The sequence below is a fragment of the Lissotriton helveticus genome, chromosome 2_1, assembly GCF_964261635.1.
Source record: "Lissotriton helveticus chromosome 2_1, aLisHel1.1, whole genome shotgun sequence".
In the NCBI taxonomy this organism is placed as follows: domain Eukaryota; kingdom Metazoa; phylum Chordata; class Amphibia; order Caudata; family Salamandridae; genus Lissotriton; species Lissotriton helveticus.
The window spans coordinates 2,082,166,021-2,082,178,451 of record NC_136059.1 but is presented as its reverse complement, the minus strand read 5'-3'; the positions used below and the strand labels follow the sequence as shown (position 1 = coordinate 2,082,178,451).

Below are 12,431 nucleotides of genomic sequence, written 5' to 3'. Positions count from 1 at the left end.
AACAAAAGGCTTCCAGAAAAATACAACAACTGTAACACAGAAAAACATTGTGCGCAAACAACAATTGAATGTAAAAAACAGGCCTTTCAGTGTTAATGCATTGGATTTCAGTTAACATGGTAGCGACAGTTAGGCTAACGTAAATCACCACTTTTATTTGCTTGCAGTCCTATAACATTTAAGTATGATTAACTACTACGGATTTTGCATTAAGCATACGTTTTACTAAAAACGTAAACTCTGCACATTATTAATAAATTTTTTTAGCAAATACATTTTTTGCAACAATGCATTATTTACTTTATTTCATAGTTGGGTTCATTTTTATATTGATTGCTTTGTTTTTCACTATTGTATTTTTAGTAGCACTCTGTTAATTCATTTATTTATATGTGCCTTATGTTTTCCATCTATGGACTGAAAATGTTGTGCTTGTTGATTCCCAAATACTACAACACCCCATCTAACATTAAGCTTTCAAAGTGGTCAAGCAAAAAAAAAAAAGAGAGACAGATTTACCCCACATCTATTTGTGAATAGCTGGGTGTGTTTTTATGAGATCTAGGTTTAATCACATAACATCTCTCGATTGTTTTCCTTCTCTTTTCAAAAAGTAACTTGATCACATGGCAAAAACCAATTTATTATGACACACACAGTTCCACAAATGGTAGATGCTGTATAGCTCAACATCCATCTCCTCACTGCCAGATCTTAATGATGATGGAAAATCTTAATCAACCTAAACAGCTCCAGAACATAGCTATTAGTGATAGACGTTAATAACAACCTATTCTACAGTCACCATCCAGAGACAATGAATCAGTACACATCAATACAAAGCTTAAATTTAACAATGGACAGAGAAATAAACCTAAACCCACACATCAGCATTCTCATCGTAGCAAGACTACTGTGTTCCCAAGCTATTAGGATTTATTTAGCCATTCCTACTAGAATGCCACTTTGCCACTCTACCTAGGTTACAGCAGACCGAAAACTAGACAACTGAAAATGATAGTGGTGTTCTCTTCAAAGAAGCCAATATCTTTACCACAAAAGATTATTCACTCTGTCCACAAAGGCACCGCTGGATCAAAGAAGGGATTTCCGATCACCTCCCAGCCAAGTATATTTTAATTTAAAGTTTGTTGAGACCATCTGCAGAACTTCCTACTGCATAGTTCCTCGATGAATTCCAAACACACAATAGGTTTCAGGTTTCAGCTATTCCTACAAATTCCTGCATTCCCATTCAGTTCAGCTGGCAAAATCTTCCAGTATTTTGGTTTAGCCTTCTGAGGTTAACTTTCTATAGCCACCCAACCTGATGCTTTTCTGGGATACATCTTAGGCCCCATAGCTTCCCCTTGCTGTTGTGTAGATTGAATGAATGCAACACTGTGTACATTTCAGAGATCTCACTGCATAAATCTTGAAATAATGTCTGAAATTCCCAACTGATGTTCTCTTCGCGTTTGGCTACCTCTGTGTTTAAAAAAAATAATGACAAATAGGCTTACATCAATTCACAAGGATTATTTGTTTTTTACTACTGCACAGCTTATCTCACCCACAGGATAACATTGGGTTACTTTTTTAGAATTAATAAGTAAACACTTTCAATTGAGAGCAAATAGAAATGTCAAGTATGGTGATTAAAGAAATATAATTCAGAACCCTCTTTAATGACAATGTTGAACTTTAAGTCACAATTCTGAAAATGCCACTTTTTGAAAGTTGCAAACCAAAACAAGTGCCAATACTCAACGCTATTTACCATCCACTTTTTAAATGGTAACAATGTAAGTACATAACAGGTTCCATGATAAATCAATTCAAAAATACTTCTTTTTATTTTGAAGCTTTAACTTATTTTCAGAAAATACATACAAATACAATATTATATTCAATAGAAAGATACAAACAATACAACCACCACTTCATCCCAATTTACACAAACTCCATCAAGACACCAGAATAACTCAATACTCTCCTTCAACCATTCCACATTCATTACAGACACATTACCAATCCACACAGCCAATAGTTCACCTACAGGTTAAGCCAGAGTCACTCAAATGTTTAGAAAGGCGAAAACCAGTAGGGAACTCAACGCACACAGCCAAACAACACCAAGTTTAAACAGCAGTCTCAACAAAAGACATGCACCAAAACGTCAACACAGTGAATAGACAGTCATGTTACAGTGCACAACAAAACCAACTAAATTCTCAACATGTTTGTTTGACTAGAAACTGAGCAAGGTTGACGCGTTTCGAACCCTTTAAATGACAGAGTTCTCCTCAGGACCATCACAATCTATAAAAAAAACCGAGAGAAACACATACTCTTACTACTCAGGCCACATCGTATACAACAGCAGCATGAATGCACCCACATGGTGCTCACGCTTCTTATCTTAATCATAGAAGAAAAGGCTGTTTAATTCTGGTGCAGGTTTATGTCTTGCTTTTCTTTGTTTCTTTTCTCATTTGTAGACACATTGATGATTGGCAGAATTAAACAACCTTTTCTTCTATGATTAAGTTAAGAGGCGTTAGCACCGTGTGGGTACATTCATGCTTAGCGAAAAAGGACATCTAGGAGATTTCACGAAGGAGAGGATGACTGAGTGAAGCTTTTAAATAAAAGATAGCGCCAGGTGATCTGGGGTAGCAAAAATCCACATTTTTAGGCGCTTCCTGAAAGTAGGTTCCATTTGTATGTGTCTCAGCTGAGTGGGTAGAGCATTCCAGACTTTTGTCCCTAGTACTGCCATAGTCTTTCCACCCCTGGTTTTCAATTTGAAATCGGGTACTGTTTAACAAGTTCTCTGAAGTAGACCCCAGAGTACATAATGGGAAACATCCTGAACAACGACTCTGGAACAACGAGTTCCGGAGTCATGAAAGCGGAACAACGCCTTGCATGTGAGTGGTTAAGGCTGAGCCGGTCTAGTGTTCGGACAGGGCAGAGTTAGGAGGAGCATCGCAGTCGTGGTGGAACTGGTAAGAGGGGTTAATTTTTATGGGGTAGGGTGAGTTCGTTTTGTAGGGGTTGAGTTCGTATTTAGGAGGTGGGGGTTGTGATTATTTAAAGGGAGAGGGGAATCAGATTTATGGGGTTGAGTTCGTATTTAGGAGGTGGGGGGGTTTAATCATGTTACCATCATAAAGATTAAATCTAACTCATGTATCGTGAAAGAATGCACATTATAAAAGGCTCTAAGGAGCTTCAATTAAAAAGGCAGCAAGAATGGCAGAGGTCGGGGAACAGCCTGGACAGGCACAGACTGGATAACCGTGTGTATACCTCTAGTGCACCGTTGCTGTGATCGCATTTAAGTTCGTATTTAAGAGGTGGGTGTTTCATGATTATTAAAAGTGAGAGGGGAATTAGATTTATGGGGGTTGAGTACATATTTAAGAGGTGGGGAGTTTCGTGATTATTAAAAGGGAGAGGGGAAATAGATTTATGGGGGTTGAGTTCATATTTTACGGAGTGTGAGTGATCGTGTTTGTTTTTAGGGTGGTGGATTAGTTTGTAAGGGGTGGGGATCGGGGCACTAGATGTAAAGTATTTTTTTTAACACACATTCAATTAACATGAAAAATCGTGGTAAAAGAATGCGTTGTAAAATTTGGTGTTTAGATGAGATCGTGGTTGCGACCTCGTTGATAGGGAAGTCGTGGTTGGGGAACTCGTTCCAACATAAAACCCTCTGCAGGTAAAATAACTTAGAGGGACATTAGGTTCATGGCCAAAACAGCGTCCTGCTCAGATGTTCTATTTTGCTGGCTGTGTGCATACAACTCAACTAAAGGAAGCACAATGGGTGTTGTGCTCTACGTCCCCACATGTCTGGAAAATGGCAGCAAGAAAATATGCCAGATCTTTAAAAACACTATAAAAATAAAAATCTGCCTTACACCACAAAAGTTTCTGCCGAAACAGAATTATTGCTCCTTTTATACAAAATGAAGCTGGCAGGTCTAGAGCTTTATCAATATCCGTTTATCTAAAGCTGCTATTTTCTCCGCCTGTTTTATTTTTAACGTTCACCTTCAGTACTTCAAAATATGATTAGTGATTTTCTTAAATTGTGCATTAGCTTCAGTCGTTTAAAAATATGGTCCTTGCATTCTTAAAGTACTTGTGAGGAATGATTCACAGACGCTGCGGTTTATAATAGTAGGACATGCATTTCATTATTTTCGCTAAATGACTCTTCTTTTTGTTTCCATATTTCAGGGAATTCAGAGGCTTGCAATGGCTATTAGAGAAGAAATTACCTCAGGAGAGGAAATTAATGGATTCACTGAGGAAAATGACTGTTCACAGTAGAGATGTAATTAGGAGCCGATCTTGGACATTTGTGCATCCTCAACTCGAAGTAAAGATAGACCAGCGACAGACAAGATATGATAGAGAAACATTTGCAAAACCGTTAGTAAATCAGCTTTCGGAATGGCCAGCAGGAATTAATGTCATCATTCCATGTTAATCGCCAAGTATCATTTTGGAATGAAAACGGTGCTCTGTTGCATAGAAAAATACGATGATGTTTTGGGATGTTCTATGTTCTGAAGTATGATTTTTGCCTTTCTTAAATGAAAATCTGAACAATGTTTGCCATAAAGAAGGATTGAACCAAAAATTATTCACATCAGCTGTGTCGTTAGCCATTTCATTCCATCCGTCGGAACGCTGCGGCATTTTTAAGAAATAAAATATCAGTAATGTATAAAAAAAGAGTCCACAAGGATATCAGTAATGTATATAAAAAAAGAGTCCACGAGGAAATGATATGCAATGTAAGCGGATTGGTAGATTTTGACTCAATAACTATAGAGTGGCACGTCATATATCAGAACAGAGCCTCCTAATCTATGGAGTAAACAATGGATGCTCTATTTGTTTTTTACATGCAGTAGCACCACATTTGATAAAATCACACTCTTATTTGAATCCTGTGGAGCATCGCATTTGGCGATGCAGCGCGCGCAACGAAAATCGTTTTATTTATGTGTTTGTTTACTTACCTCTGTGCGGCCATATTCCGGATTTTACTATCCCCCACCCTGCCCCTCCCCTGCCCCGCGTCATCACCTGGCAGCACTCCCACCACGGGCCCTCAATGTCCACCTGCATCTTTCACCCCAGAATCAGAGTACCATCCAGTTACTACAATAACCATAATGCATTGGAACTGCAATGCACACAATGCTATGGGAAAGCAGAACAAAAGGAAAGACTACTAAAGCCAAGAAACACAGGTGTGGTGTTAGTGTAAAGAGCTGTGTTGAAAGAATGTGAGGAAATGTATTACAAAGCGATTAACTACAATGACTATGATGCCCTGTAACTGTAATGCACACATGGCTATATGAGAGCAGAAAAAGAGGAAAGACTACCAAAGCTAAGAAAGACGTGTGTTATCAGTGTAAAGGTATTAGAGTAGAAGTCGGTGGGTAGTAAATTACAGACAAGGATGTAGGTACTAAGGAATAGGTAGTGGTATTAGAATATAGATAGCGGCCTGCATACTAGGCTCCAAGGAGGGCTTAATAGGCGAGTGAAATTTATAGATAGGGTATAAGTTGGGGAAAGGGGTAAATAAAAAAGCATATTTGAAGAAGGGGAAAGGTCAAGGCATAAACTCAGCGATATAAAGAGGGCTTGAGTGAGGAGAAGAGAGAAGGAGGAGTTGTGGGAGGTCACCCTCATAAATAAACCAAAGAGAGGGTTAAAGGGGGAGGGGCTTTGCAGGTATACACATTTAAAAAGGAAATAAGGTGTCTTTGTGATCCTGGAAAATGTTTATATGGCAAATTATTGGGGCATAAAGGGTGTTCATCTGGATAGATTTGAAATCCTGGGAAAGTAGCCTGTTTGAAATGATTCGAGGAAACCAGTGTTATCAGAAAGCGTCCCCACAGCATCTTTACTCCAGAAGGTTCATGGTAAGTACGGCAATATGGCTGTATTAAAGGGTGACGTTTAAAAGATGAAATGTATTCCAGCAGCGGCTCTTCTTCGAAGTCCTTCATTGGGTTTGACGGCGGTTTCCGACGCCACTTCACACCTATGCACCCGGCTTCCCTGGATTAGGTAACTTGGGTACTTTGGAATCCAGGGGTGGGGCGGGCCTCCAACCTTCTGTCTTCCATGGAGTTTCTTCGTAGTCCACTGGGAAGGGTCCCTAATCCTTACAATTCCAACCACGACTTGCGTATAGACTTGTACGTAGCACGCAGTTGTGTACTCACACTGCACGCAAACTCCGTGGGGTCCCTATCTACTCACCTTGGGTGGTTCCTTGGGGCCCTCGCAATTCTACGTAGTCTCAAAATTGTCCTGACTCAAGTCGTTGTTCTTATACCACCTTTTTACTTAATAAATACCTTGTGTGGTTCTTTTTCATTTAATCTATACTATAAGAATGCATTCAGGTAAAACAAGCTGCTTTACACTCCTTCAAGACTAAGCCTGAAGGCTGCTCTCCACAGCTACGACTTGGATAGCTTTCTAAGGTTGTCTGAGACCTCTCAAATCACCATAAGGGTTTTTTGGACTTGAACAAGGTGCCCACTTACATTAGTGGACATCATATACCAGGCCAGCCTCTCACATTGGTGTGCAGCGGTTGGGAATCAAGCCTGCATTGCTTTGCCAGATACATCTTTGTATTGATTAACTAAAAAAACACTAGTAATAGGCACATATAATACAAGCTTAGAATAAGTAAGTTCTACTGACCTTGAAATTGGGCAAGTTAAGGGCCTAGCACACCCTTTCTCCAACCTAAGAGAGTTTAGCTCCTACTAGCTTAGGTAAGTGCAACACCGCACCACTCTTAGTATGTCTACTAAAGGTGATGCCAGTGGCTCGCTGCCTTCTAGATACAGTGAACTTTCGTTCTAAGAACTGAAAGCACTGTGTGCCTCTAGGAAGCTGAAGACAGGGAGGAGTGCCAACAGTCAATTCCTGGTAGAGGTGTTAATGTTAGAGGACCTAAGGAAGACTCCTGGGTCAGATGAACAGGACAGAGTGGGTGGGCCAGGGTATGAAGATAGGGCTGGAGGGGTACCCCTCTTTGACCTACAATATAACCTGGACCAGGGGGAACCTGATGGCTCCCACCTGGACAACTCAGATCTTCAAGAGGAAAATGAAGAAGGAATTGAGGGCCCCCTCTTTGTTCATCCTGGAAGAGTGCAGAGTTTACCAAGGAGATCCAGATATCCCACTGCAGAGTCTAATCACTCAGGAAAGTCTGTAGGTGTAATGACCTACTTCTCCGTATGTTTTGGTGCTTCTGTCAGTCACCAGGCCATTACTTACCACATCCTTTCCCAGGATCCAGAAAGACACCACATTTCACAATACCTTCCCAAGAAAGGAATAAACACTGACAACATATAAGACCATTGCCGAGGAGCTCGCAAAGAACAAGTTACAACACCTCCCCATCCGAGAGTGTACACAACGCATGCTCCTCCTAGCAATGTATTGGATAGAATAATTAGAATTTAGACATCCCTGATGGGAGTCGATTTCCCTCCCATATCAACAATTACCCATTAGAGGGGAATCGCCCATCCCTCTGTAAGTACTTGGTAATAAAGGGCGCCGACCTTCCCTCACAAGGAATGCAAACAAATGATATGCTCTAGGGTTTCTTTATTACATGATAATAGGATGACAAAAGAAAGAAATAATTAAACATCACAGTAAACATTAGTAGCAATCATCAACACATACATATACATAGAACCTGAAAATAAAAGACATAGTTAGATACAATAAGTACACCTGGAACACCTCACCATAATCTTAGGGGTCTTGTCATCTGAAGAAGGGTCCGTCTCTCTTTCCCTCTCTGGTTGGGTCAGGACTCTCTGTTCCACAAACACGACTGCACGTCTGCACCGTCATGTATCACCAGACCGCCAAACCACCAAACCAGCATTATACCCTCTCTCGGACCCCTTTTCTCTAATATAGAATGCAGCTCTCCATCGAAGTTTCTAGCTGACTCCTCCTACAGTTCCCATTGGATTCCTGTACCACCTCGTACCAAGAGTACAACAAGCAGCTGGCCAAGCGTTTTGCTATGACTCGGCACAAAGAGAGTACATTCTTCTTGATAAGAACCGGTCCTGTCTGGTTCATTACTGGTGGACAACACATGTAATCTAAAATATAACCTCTCACCTACCGAGGCTCAGAAGAGGGCTGCAGTTTAGAATATGGAGTTGCTCAAGCATAGGCCTCTACTACTTGTAAAGCAGAATGATATTAGATAACGTCAAAGCCAATAGGCTAAAGTCATAATTCACTTAACTCAAATAACACTATGCACTTAATCCCTCAGTATCCACTATGGAGCACATATGTGCACCATCACCAACAACTCTGCACCTTGACATCCCATACCTTCTATTCCTTGGCAAGATTATTCTAATGCAAGACCATCCTACCTTAAGGCTAAAGTAACATAGCACACTAAAGTCAGTACACAATGGTGGTGATCGAGGGTCATCACAGAGCACCAGACCACTAAAGTGGCTGATTCGCTACATTGCACCCCATGACCCTTGAACATCACCATTCACATATATCAAAAATAAAATCACTGAACTAAATGCACAGCTATGACTGCATCTTTTAACTGCAAAATTGGCATTATTGCAAAGTAACTAGCACCCGAAAATCATGACTGAAAAACAAAACTATCATTGGGGCACTGTATCTGTTAACTGTAAAAGCGGTATCAATGCATAATAACCAGCAACTAAATAAAACCTAACTGAAAATTTGAGTGTCATTGAAACATTGCATGTCTCATTTAAAGGCAAAACCTTAAAAACTAAATTTCAGAGTGAAAGATTCAAGACTGGAGGCCATATTTGAAAGAGTATCTACAAGTGAAAAACTGCATTTCAGAATCAAAAACACAACTGTTAACAAGCATATTTCGAATCAATAACTCTCGGGTTGAAGTGACTACTCAAAAACATTGAATTCAAAGCATATCATAATGAACTGGTTTTCTCTTTTTGTTCTTTTTAAACTTCATCACATATGATCACTATGAAGCAGGCAAAGACTGCATTACCTAAAACAATAACTCAGGTGAAATATCTAAAAACAATACTGAAATATCTGGATGCTTGTGTCATTTGAACCTCTAATAATGAAACTGCAAATTCTACTGCCAAGGCAGCCAACTGTAGCTCAGAAAATATCTACTCTAATTGCAACAAAGTGTCTCTATTGGAAAAAAAGTGTTATTTTCTGTGAAAAAAGGAAAACAAAAAAACACCACTGTCTCTTGTCAGGGTGCACAAGCAGTTCTCCTATGCAAAAGACACACAGCTCTCATGCTTTCAAAGTCAGTCTCACTTGAAGGGGCAGTTCCAATTGTAGCACACTCTGCTGATCTCTTTTTCACTTAGAAAGAAGCAGTCCATCCGTGTAGATGACAGCCCTCTGGCATCCATCTCCATCAGTATCCCCTCGACAAGGAAGAACCTACCCGCGTAGCTAGAGGGGGGCAAGGGGGGCGGTCCGCCCCAGGCGGCACTGTTTTGGGGGTGGCCATGGCCGCGCGACTCTGGTGGCCCTACTGTTGTATTTGACTATTGGATGGCGGCCCCAGCTGGAGTAAAAAGAAGTGTGTCCCGGCGTTGCGCGCGTCAGAAATATGAGTGTGAGGTGGCAGCCTATCACCCTTAGTCACACTTCTCGCGAGCGCAACGTCAGGGCGCAGTGACGCAATTCTTTTTACTCCCGCGGCCGCCACCATCCAATAGCCCTTAAAGGGAGATAGGCCACCGCCTCACACTGTAACAGACTCAGTGGTGTCAGTAATAGTATGGCGTTGATGCGTGTCACCCACCCTGGAGACTCGGTCTCACAAACCTCATTGGCGCGGCACCATCATGAAAGGCCTGGCTGCCTGGCTGCATCGGGCGCTGCCGCTGCGTACAGTGCGGGGGCAGCACACAGAGCCTGCAGCTACAGTCACTCACTGACGCTTCGCAGTGAAATAAGGTACTGTGACTTATTCTCGTATTTATTTCATTATTTTTTATTTATGCGTTTTTATATAGCGCAGACTTTACCCGAAGGTGTCAGAGCGCTTCACAATAGGAACAGTAATGTACAAGTGAACAAATTACAAAAACAAACATTAAATTACATGAGGCAAAAGTGACAATTGTGAACAAACAAAATACATGAGGTTTGCAAACGGTGCATTACAGGAGGAAAAAGTGACATGTGTGCAGCTGACATGAGAAAACAAAGTACAATTAGAGGTATAATACTGCAATAACTGTCAGACACTCAGGCACAAGAACAAATATAGGCAGTGGTGGCAATTGTGCAAGTATCAAAAGCAAACAAAATGTGAGAGGTAGCAAACAGTGTGTTACAAGAGAAAGGTGGCGTGTACATGCATGTAGGCTTTCCTCATGAATGTATTAAGAGAACAGCGCCCACATCATACTGAAAGAGGCACTGGCTGCAGCCCCCACGCAGATCTGGTGGGTCTCGTTTTCTGTTTTGATTGCTACATGATTCCAGGCGGAAACGGGCAGCTTGATTATTTTTACCGAATTACCCTGGCCTAGGCATGTCAGTTGCACAGTGGAAATCCTAGGGGCAGAAAAACCACAAATATAAGAGAGAAGTGGAATTCCTTATTTTTTGCAGAGCCTGGGTAGTCTTCATAATCAGTGCAATGCAGCCGTAATATTTAGTGTAGGGTGACAGTAATAATAATAAAAACAAAGTAGGAACAGACTGGGCTATATGGTCATTGATTTGTGGTCATTGAAATCAGTGCAGAGTGGGCAGCATCTGCAGTCTTGTTAGGAGTAAGGCCACAGTTCTCTGCCTCTCCTAGACTCAAAACTAAAAGTTGTTGTCCTTGTTGAAAGTCAATGCTGTGGGTTTCAACCCTGATTCTTCAAAACATTGGTTCTTCATCAGGCCAGGCTTCCAAACGAGTCTGTGGGAAAAATCAAGGGGCAGATTTACAAGCCCCTTGCGCCACCTTTGCGTCACTTTTCCCCATGTTAAAAGTGTCGCAAAAGTGGTGCCAGGGGCTTGTAAAACTACCCCAAGTACTTATGCTTCACAAAGGGGCTTGTAAAAAACTAATGGTGGAAAGGCACACATATCTGTCCAACTCAGTAAGTGCAGGCTGTTCAAGAATCAAACAAAAATCCTAATTGTTTTTTTATTTATTGTTTTATTTGGTAAGATTTTGGGACCAAATGTAAGTCTCAATGAAACTTGTACCAAATGCTTTACCTAGTCAGGAAGTGTTTGGTCCTGTTGCACACTTTATTTCAGTGAATTCTTAGAGTTTCTCATTGCTCAAATGAGTGCAGTTTCTGATATTGATACGTTTCCCTCGTCTTCATTACTTGATTTACTTGCGAGAAATTGTAACTCATAGTAGTTGAAATGTCACTCATAATTACACTGACATTATGAAAATGTCACAAATAGCAACCTGAAAGCTTGGCAGCTATGCAGAGTGAAGGTGGGCCAGGGAGGAGACAGAGAACCGAATACATCAACTGGGGCCTGTGATCTTGCACTGCTTCCACCGCACGCAGTAGAGGGAAAATAAGAGGTGAGATTTTGCTCGCTCTGCGGGAAGTGGGAACAAGAGCTGTTCTGCAATGCAGGTGCCGTGGGATGGAGACAGATGCAGACAGGCAGCGGCCTGTCCTGGCACTGCACACGCTGTCATAGAGGGGATCGGATATATTTGGCACTGCGTGATTTGGGGTCAAGGGGGAGCAAGGAAGGATGTGTGGATTGGAACTGCAGGCATGAGAGTGAAGGGAAATGTAAAGGGGCATGTTGTGGCACTGCCCTACAGTAGGGTGAGGTGGACACGCCAGGCAATGCGGCTTAGGGGGGACAAGGTTGATGTGTTCTGTACTGCTGCATGCCCTGGGTGTAGGGAGAGCAAGATGGATGTGTTCTGACACCCCCTAAAGTGAAGGGCGGGGAGATGTGTTCTCGTGCTGACACGGCAACGGTATGGATTGGTGTCAAGGGTGTTAAGGAGATGTGCTCTGCCCGCATCGTGTCATGGGGGCGTGTTCTTATTTGGCATACACCGCTATATTTTCCATTTCCGTGTTTGATTTCAGGTGCCTTTCCGCTACGGCTCTGCATCCTGATGGGTGCTGGTAAGGCAAGTTGGCGAGGCCTGGGATTCTTAAGGAATGAGAACACATCTGTTAAGAAGCCGGCACTGTTGATAGGCCTGGATGCTTAGGTGGATGGTGATGCTTTAACCCTGCAGGGTCGAACTTTGTTGTTGCTATAGAGGCTTGCTGCTGTGGTGGGCCACTAGTGCAACTCTCAATTAATGCAGGCTGATACTAGGTTGCTAA

At 41.8% G+C, this 12,431-nt stretch overlaps 1 protein-coding gene across 6 annotated transcripts in view; it reads left to right on the top strand.

Moving 5' to 3' along the window:
* LOC144820011 (kynurenine/alpha-aminoadipate aminotransferase, mitochondrial-like) overlaps positions 1–4,749 on the top strand; it is a 785,209-nt gene extending 780,460 nt beyond the window's left edge. For 3 of the 6 annotated variants that reach the window (XM_078677674.1, XM_078677673.1, XM_078677671.1), the window contains one exon: positions 4,255–4,467. In XM_078677674.1, coding sequence (XP_078533800.1) covers positions 4,255–4,347 — 93 coding nt within the window. In that variant the 3' untranslated portion in view covers positions 4,348–4,467. Of the gene's footprint in view, positions 1–4,254 lie in introns of all 6 variants that reach the window. The other 3 variants (XR_013607670.1, XM_078677676.1, XM_078677675.1) reach the window with 3 other exon arrangements.
* Positions 4,750–12,431: the final 7,682 nt, after the last annotated feature.